The sequence below is a fragment of the Mytilus edulis genome, chromosome 6 (genome assembly GCF_963676685.1).
Source record: "Mytilus edulis chromosome 6, xbMytEdul2.2, whole genome shotgun sequence".
Taxonomy (NCBI): domain Eukaryota; kingdom Metazoa; phylum Mollusca; class Bivalvia; order Mytilida; family Mytilidae; genus Mytilus; species Mytilus edulis.
The window spans coordinates 82,955,274-82,964,854 of NC_092349.1; the positions used below are offsets into that span (position 1 = coordinate 82,955,274).

Here is a 9,581-nt window from a genome sequence, read left to right on the forward strand (position 1 = left end):
CATAAATAACTGAACCTGTTCTAATCCTTTGTGGATGAGGTCTCTTTCTGTCTCTGAAAGTAGTCCTGCTTTACATGTAGCTTTCACATAAGCCATGCTACCCTAAAACGGTATGAATAGGGTTATAATATATACAACTTTTTTCATCTGTAAACTTTACACAACAGACTCAAAACACTTGGTCTATGGATAAAAAGATATATGCAGAATAATATACATATATATGTGACTGCAATGTAAGTACATGTATTTAACATTATTTACAACTGGCAAAAAAAGCTGATCTGCAAGAATACCAATACATAAATTAGATTGTTAGCTTTTCCCAGTTGATTTGTTTTACAGTTGTTATTTCAGCACCTTTTATAGGTATGTGCTATGGGCTTTGCTATTTGTTGAAGGCCATAGGGTAATCTGTAGTTGTTAATTTCCGTGTCATTTGGTCTCTTGTGAAGAGTTGTCTCATTGGCAAGCATACCACAGCTTCTTTTTTACATCTACTTGGCCCTGTACATCATGATACTGTATTATAAACCTAGGTAAATCTGACAAGAAAAGGAATCATTTCACAAAGAATTGCCATATTAAAAGCCTAGTTGAACAAGTGGTCTATGTAAGACACAGTGCAGAGTTAACATTGCCACCATGTCAAAGTAGCATACTTTATACAGGTGGACCACTTATTTTAGTGTTCACAAATTATAAGTTTCATTTTTACCTGTATCATGTGTATGTAAAATTCCTTAAAACCTTGGAGTCATGTTTCCATGAAAAACCAGATGCTCCGCAGGGTGCAGCTTTATACGACCGCAGAAGTTGAACCCTGAACGGTTGGGGCAAGTATGGACACAACATTCAAGCTGGATTCAGCTCTAAATTTGGATTGTGATTAAATAGTTGACACAGCATAGGTTTCTGACACAGAATGAATGTGGTCTAATGAACTTAAAAAGTAAAATATTTTTTTGCCTTTGAGCATTTCACTTTGCTGTTGAATATTAATCCTCTCAAAAAAATGTTTGAAGAAATTTTCTTTTTATTTATGATATCTGAGATGAGAAAAAATTTACCCCCCCCCTTTTTTTTCACATCCCCCTTTCCCTTTTTCCAAAACTAATCTCAATTCAAATTTCTAATGGAGTTTGCAACAATAACAACTCATTTAAATACATCATAAAATATTAAAATGTAAAATAAAGTGCTTGTTAGGCCAACTAAAATTAATTAGTAGATTTTCATCCAAATTTTTGAAAAAAATGGGGCGGGTGGGAGGATTTTATTTTTTAAATTTTATTTCATATGAAACCTTCTGGTCACGTGTTATTCATATATGCAAGTGTAATAATAAGCTTATATCATGCAAATACATCCATAAGGTGTCTTGTATAAGACAATAACAATCAAAACCAAGAAGTAACCAAAGACTCATAAAACCAAAAGACATTTACATCAACAGTTACAAATAATAAGTAGGAAACAACACGAACTCCACTAAAAACCAGGAGTGAAATCAGGTGCTCCGGAAGGGTAAGCATTTCCTGCACCGTATACGGCACCCGTCATGTTATTTCTTTGTTCAGTTTGGTAATGATGGAAGGTTATTATGACTGAGGAAGAATATCACTGAGATATGATTTCTGACACACTTTTGTCATAATGGCCAATCAGCTCATGATGGCGACCATAAAATTGCTTGAGTGATGACCTTAATTTGATTGATTCATAGCCCTGTCTTAGCAACTTTTGAGAAAGCAGTATTCCTCGTTCAACAAAATCAACGTACTTTGAGCTAGCTCTAGAGTAAAGTATCAATTGAGACACATATACTCCATATGCTGGTGCCGCTTTTTCAAATTCGTAAATATATATCTCTGATTGGCAATCACTGTTATTCATGTAATTGCCGCTTTAGAAACCTATTTTATAGTAAACAGCAGAAATGTGGAGAATGCTCTCTTCAGTTGGACTACCTACATCAAATGTATTATGCTTTCTAAGCAATGTTTTGTTGTCCTAATAAAATGAAGCTAATGCATTGGTATGCAACACGAGTACGATAAGTACAGATTAAAATGAAAACTCAAACAGTGTTTAAATAATAGGGTTGGTCCTTAGTATGCAAGATGCAAATATAATTACAATGTAAAACATAAAGTTGTTTAATGACTCTATCGTGGGTATTGTGACAGAGAATGTTTGCTGTTTTTCTACAAAAAACGAAAGGCATGGCTAAATCTAAGAGCTTGCTATAAATTAATAAATGCGTATGTTTGTCGATTTTCTGAACTCAATATACGGTCACCAATCTAAAAAGTTCATGCTTGTGTCAATTTTTTTATTCCAGTCAAATGTGTTCCACGATTCTTACGCTTTTGGGTTTCATTCACAGTTCAAATTTCTTGACACAAAGTCATTGTATAAATAAATAAAATAAATCCAAGGTGTTTTATTCACAAACATTTGTGTCATGTTGCGTTCTTGGACACACAGCGTATTATTACTCGTAACCCGAATATTTCATGCCCTTCTCGTAATCAATCTCTATTCTCGGTAAATGATGTTGTCATCATAGATCAGAATATATCGACTTAATGATTTCAGTTAGAATACTCTGAGAAATTTGAAACAGGAAGTTTTACATGAAGCGAAATTATCGACGGTTACCGGTAACGGAAATGAATAAAATCCGGAAATCATAATTTTTTCAAAAATAAAAAAAATCAGGGCGGGCGGGGATGAAAATCTATCAATTAATTTTAATTGGCCTTATCACTGAATGGTAAAGATTGTTTTAATTTATCAATTGGTAGTAAAAGTGAATATACATTGTATTTTGTATAAAACAATGACTAAAGTTGATTCAACTACTATTCTGGACAAAGAAAGATAACTCCAATTGAAAATTTCTTGCTATTGCACAATATTGTGCAATTAGATATTTCTTACTATTGCGCAATACTGTGCAATTGAAAATATTTGCTATTGCACAATACTGTGCAATTGAAGATTTCTTGCTATTGCGCAATAGCAAATTTCTTGCTATTGCACAATACTGTGCAATTGAAGATTTCTTGCTATTGCTGAATACTGTGCAATTGAAAATTTCTTGCTATTGCACAATCTTAATATAATAATTTTGGATCCTGATTTGAACCAACTTGAAAACTGGGCCCATAATCAAAATCTAAGTACATGTTTAGATTCAGCATATCAAAAAAGCCCAAGAATTCAGTTTTTGTTAAAATCAAACTTAGTTTAATTTTGGATCCTTTGGACTTTAATGTAGACCAATTTGAAAACGGGACCAAAAATTAAGAATCTACATACACAGTTAGATTTGGCATATGGACCATAATTTGCTTTTCGGCTCGTTTCCTATAACTATAGAAAAGTGATAAAAATGTGTATTACTGTAAGAAAAGTTGTAACTACATCTAAAGATGCCTTTATTTTTATCAACATACAAGTGTATGCTACTCTTCCCTAGAAAAAAATTGAAATTAACAAATTTTAAAGATTATAAATACGACCGTATTTTTGTGTCGTTTCTCGCGTTACTTTTCGCTTCCGAAGTGCATAACGCCGACTGATTTATAGATAATCGTCACCGGCAAATTCGTAACTTTTGCTTTCAAATAATAAAGAACATCGACCAATAAGAATAGTCCGAAGAAAATGCCGAGAACTATAAGTATTTCTGTAGCAGGTGTAAGAACACTAGCGTTACTTTGGTTTCCAATTTCGTAACGCAAATTTTAGATGATGTAATCTGCTTTGTTGTAATAGAATTCTTTATAACAATATACAAATATGAACTCTCGCGAGATGTTCAAACAGGTAAATCAGAGATGATTTACATTCTAGTTTTGTTCTTTGTAATAATTAAGTTAGAAAATGACGTTATCGTTATGCATTACATTTCAAACGAAACAGATGTCCAGTTATTTCCTTTTTTTTTATTAAAATTGTTTTTGTCGTTAAGTTCTAATCATTTCCGGTCATATGTGAAACATGTGACTAACATGTGATCACGCCCTTACAGCCGGATGTATGAAATACTAGGTATAAACATTGTTTTTGTTTCCAACGGGATGTTAGCAAACATAATCTGTAGACTTGTTTCGTCTTGTTTAAAAAAGGAAAATACAATTTTCAAAGAGATTGCGCGGGGGGGTCTATTATTTTTCCTTTGTGCATAATGTTACATACGATCTTGTGTGAAAATAAATGCCCAATGACTTGACAAATCGATTTCAGATTTGACAGACGTTATAACACACTTTGTTTCCTGATAACGATGTAAAGGGTCCTTGGAAAATTCAATAGACATTACGTCTCTTATCATTGTGCCGATGCTCATTCGATTGATTTTGCTTCAGCAGTAAATATTATTGGACATTTTAGGTGAATAAAGATAATTTAATAAAAAATACATGTTAATATACCGTTACACTTGGAATGTACAAAGTTGGTATCTTTGTCACAATTTTTAATTATTTTTTTTTTATTCTATTCTGCAAAAACTTTTCAGAAACGCAATAAACTTGTCACAGGAGAAGTAAACTTTTACCATGCATGACTTGAAAGGAAGTACTTTATTGATTTTAGCCCACTAAAGTAGGTTAAAATGTGGAAACCATGTAGATGGTGTACAGGTCACAAATATCACATGGTGCCTATTTTAAAGATTTTAATTCCAAGTTAAAAGTTTTTTTCTTTACTGGATTTAAAGAATTTTACATTGCCAATGATTTGGAATAAATTGTATATAACTGGAATTTCAAAACCAAATATAATTACATTTTTTTGGCTAAAACATCAAGATACAACGATTATGGTATCCTGTATCAATGAAGAAAATATGGAAATTTCTGAATAAATTGTACTAATTGTTTTCAAAACAAGCACATATTTAGTAGTTTTATAATACTGTTACATTTAAGATGGATTTTAAGAAAAAGTATACTGTTCAGATTATTTTAAGCAGATTTGGCAATAAAATAAAACTAAAAAAATGCTTTCGGTTTCTTATGGTTTCCTGTCGCGTTTAAAAAAAACTTTAATTTAACATTGAAAATAGATTTTAAATATTAACATGAAGCAAGTAACACTAGTAATGGTGTTCATTTATGTCTTTTGAAATATATTGTGCAAAATAAAGAAAATAAAGATTGGTTTCCTGTTTGGTTTCCTGTCACGTAAACGGTGAATCAAAATGTATTATTTTTTTCTTGAAAAACTCAATTGTTCCATTAATACTATTCTAACACCAACACAACCCACAGAATAAAAGTTAAAGTTTTAGAACTTATAAAAAAGGATACAAAAAGAAACCAAAGGCCGAATACCAAATTATGGTCCATATCAAAGAACCCCAATTATTCAATTTTTGATGAAATCTAACAAAGTTTAATTTTGGACCCCAATTTGGACCAACTTGAAAACTGGGCCAATAATCAAAAATCTAAGTACATTTTTAGATTCAGCATATCAAAGAACCCCAAGGATTCAATTTTTGTTAAAATCAAACTAAGTTTAATTTTGGACTCTTTGGACCTTAATGTAGACCAATTTGAAAACGGGACCAAAAATTAAGAATCTACATACACAGTTAGATTCAGCATATCAAAGAACCCCAATTATTAAATTTTTGATGAAATCAAACAAAGTTCAATTTTGGACCCTTTGGGCCCCTTTTTCTAAACTGTTGGGACCAAAATTCCCAAAATCAAACCCAACCTTCCTTTTATGGTCATAAAACTTGTGTTTAAATTTCATAGATTTCTATTTACTTATACTAAAGTAATGGTGCGAAAACCAAGAATTATGCTTATTTTAGGCCCCTTTTTGGCCCCTAATTCCTAAACTGATGGGACCTCAACTCCCAAAATCAATCCCAACCTTCCTTTTGTGGTCATAAACCTTGTGTTTAAATTTCATAGATTTCTATTTACTTATACTAAAGTTATTGTGCGAAAACCAAGAATAATGCTTATTTGGGCCCTTTTTTGGCCCCTAATTCCTAAACTGTTAGAACCAAAACTCCCAAAATCAATCCCAACCTTCCTTTTGTGGTCATACACCTTGTGTCAAAATTTCATAGATTTCTATTTACTTAAACTAAAGTTATAGTGCGAAAACCAAGAAAATGCTTATTTGGGCCCTTTTTGGCCCCTAATTCCTAAAATGCTGGAACCGAAACTCCCAAAATCAATCCCAACCTTCCTTTTGTGGTCATAAACCTTGTGTTAAAATTTCATAGATTTCTATTCACTTTTACTAAAGTTAGAGTGCCAAAACTCTAAGAATTCGGACGATGACGACGACGACGACGCCAACGTGATACCAATATACGACCAAAAAATTTTCAATTTTTGCGGTCGTATAAAAATGTTCCAATCTATAAAATTTGAAACTCCAAATGAATTTAAAATAACTCTCTCAATTTGGTTTCATGGAATGAAATTAATAACAAATAAACCAGACATAATCTTACGGAAAAGCAAAATAGAATAGAAACTGAGATCAGTTGAGGTTTGAAATTCAAAATAAAATATCACTATTTCATGTATAATTTCCTCCCTGTAAAACCAAAGAGTGCTGTCCTTAGCCTCCTGTCCCAGAGTGTCCCTACCTTTATATCTGCTTGCCACATTCTTTTATCATATGATATTGAGGCATTAAATTTCTCCATGATAGGATCAGTGGCTCCAGTAAACCTGCCACCCCATAACTTGTTACCCTGGAAACAAAATAATACATTGTATAAACAACAGTTCTATCTGCACTTTTTCTCTCTCTCACTTGTCTAAATTATCATCACCATAAAAATGCTGAATAAGTGTAATTTGATATTCTTTTTATCTTTATTAGGTATTAAATCAATTTGCATACACTTCAAATTTTATATTTTTTATTTTACCAAGGACTCTTATATTTACAGGTTTCTATTTTGAAACTTTAAACAATTTTGAAAGTGAAATGAGGCAATATTTAAAATTCAAAGTTCCCGGGATATCTAATGTACTTTAGATATTTTCAAGTTCTATATTTCATTACCTCATAACATTAGGAATTAAAAGCTTTCTACATGTGTTTTCCCCCTTTTACATAATACAATTTATTGTACATGTATGAATAACATACCTCTGTCATTGTTTTGTCTGCCATAGCTTCACAACAGTCTCAAATCACAATTGCTGAAAATATTTGTTTTAGCTATTATATACTATACATTTTATGATATAATATATACATGTACTATCATTTAATTTCACATAAATGTCCAACTTATGCTTTTTCATTATAGTCTTAACTTTATGACAGTTAAAACAGTGTTAGCTTATCAAATTAAAAGATATCTAAGGGGACGACCATTTGATATTCTGGGGGGGAGGGGGGAGGAGGATTTTGAAAAATAAATAACTCAGCCTTGATAATCACAAAAATAAATGTTTTGTTCTGTGGTAGTTTGAAAATAAATTACCTGACTTGCAATGTATTGAAAATAAATAACTCAGCAGGTCTAATCAAAAGTATAAGATGGCACCAGATTCTTCATAAATTCATCTTTTTTCCCAAAACAAATCGGGAAACACTTCCCAATTTTTTTAATAACAAAAGTATAAATATTATTTAAATATACTTGAATTGTCTGAAAATTAGTTTCATTTAATTTGAGGTATATTGTCTCAGGAAACCTTACCTCACTTTTATTTTAACAGGGCCGTAACTACATTGAGGCAAATGCCTCATGTAGGAAATTTCAAAACCAAACGCTTGTCTCTATATTAAATTGTGTTCACGGCGAGTGCCTGGCAAGAAGCAAGTTCTGTTTAACCTCAGAGGTAGCACTGATTTTTTTGGATCAATGCTTCTTATTTATTTGTCTTTTGTTCATTGATTGCCCTTCTGTATATATTCTGTTAGTGTTGCATTCCTTTTGTAATCTAGTAATTTTGTTATGAACTTGATTATGAGTTTTAAAAAAACCAGCAGCCACAGACTTAACTATGTGAATTCCATTTTTGTTATATCATGCACATTGGTCTTTTGATGTTGTCCCTAGAAACTTAAGTCTTACACTGAATTTATACATTTTGCTTTGAGACCAAAATATTGTCAAAATTATTAAAACAAAACTTGCATTTTCAGATTAAGAAAGGGTCTTCGGAACACCCAGAAAGCATGATTTTGCATCATTTGTTCATAATAGCTTCTAAGATTAATTTCTGCAGAGGATGATGATTAATTCTCATTAAATGGTACATAATGACTTGACTATACATGTATTATTTATATTAAACAAATCATTTAAAAATTGTATGTTTTCGAATATCATAAAATATATAGTTGTGAAAATGAATAACCAGTCCCTTGCTTAAATGAAAATGAAAAATCTTGCTTCAATAGTGAAATTACACTGCTGAAAAATTTGGGTCATGAGTTTTAAAGTAAAGTAGTGATTTGTTCCAGCTGAAAAAGGTTACAAACTAGTACTTGTCATGAGCTGTCAAAAGGATTAACATAAAATTGTCCATATGCTTTGAGTTAGAGCTGATGAAGTTTTCTATATTTTTTTATATAATTTGTACCAAAAGTAGTACACCACACTATAAAAAATATTATCATGGTTATTGAGAAAGAACAGGTGAGATTTTTAAATTTTTGTTTTATGTCTATTAAAAAGTGAAAGTGGAACAGGATGGAAATTGAAATTTTCAAGTGCGAGCCATAGTGACCTACGATCGAGCAAGGATTTGTATTTTTACTATACAAATCCTTGGATCGAGTAAAAATGTGCTCTTATTTAATGGGATTTATGGTGCTGGGACCCTGCGAATGCCCATCCAAGTTAAATCTACATTTATTTATAACCTACATGTATTTCCAATGCTCTGTCTTTTCCCGCAAAATTTTTATAGAGTTATTGTTCTTTCTCAGGGGACGCAATCAATAATCAGATATATACAATTTATGTCCTACAGGCCCCGGTTTTGTGTTATTAAGGTCTTCAAAATATTCCTACTGCAGTAAAGGCGATCTTTAGATCTATTAAAAACCACTAATGGATATAAACATATAAACATGTAAACTCAACTTATACAAAGTAGCAATATAATACCAACATAAACAAAACACATGCAATACACCTGAGTGAAAACCAAAGCAGCACATCATGATATACATAAATACAATACATACAAAAAGAAAATTTTCAAAAAAACTAAGCTCGTACAAGAACTATAGCAATGACTTGATTTGGCATTGCAAGCAAGTGAGGCTTCAATACAAAGCAGTCAAATGAGCCAAAGGTAATGCCGCAGTAAGCAACTCAGTCAGAAAAAAAAACTTGAGTATTGCCGGAGTATAATTACAAGGATTTGTATATTAAGAACTTAGTATGACTATATAAATACTTGATTATTATAAATCTTAAAAAGCTAAACATTGCTAAAAAGAACATTTTTCTGCCCCACCTACGATAGTAGAGGGGCATTATGTTTTCTGGTCTGTGCGTCCGTTCGTCTGTCTGTTCGTTCGTCCGTCTGTCCCGCTTCAGGTTAAAGTTTTTGGTCAAG

The 9,581-nt window shown here is 31.8% G+C and overlaps 1 protein-coding gene across 1 annotated transcript in view; it reads right to left on the minus strand.

Annotated features, from left to right (window-relative positions):
• LOC139528673 (argininosuccinate lyase-like) overlaps positions 1-8,961 on the minus strand; it is a 51,954-nt gene extending 42,993 nt beyond the window's left edge. Inside the window, exons 1-4 of the mRNA XM_071324786.1 lie at positions 8,882-8,961; positions 7,147-7,199; positions 6,635-6,742; positions 16-102 (exon numbers count right to left, since the gene is read on the minus strand). Coding sequence (XP_071180887.1) covers positions 16-102; positions 6,635-6,742; positions 7,147-7,170 — 219 coding nt within the window. The 5' untranslated portion in view covers positions 7,171-7,199; positions 8,882-8,961. The remainder of the gene's footprint in view (positions 1-15; positions 103-6,634; positions 6,743-7,146; positions 7,200-8,881) is intronic.
• Between the last annotated feature and the right edge of the window lie 620 nt (positions 8,962-9,581).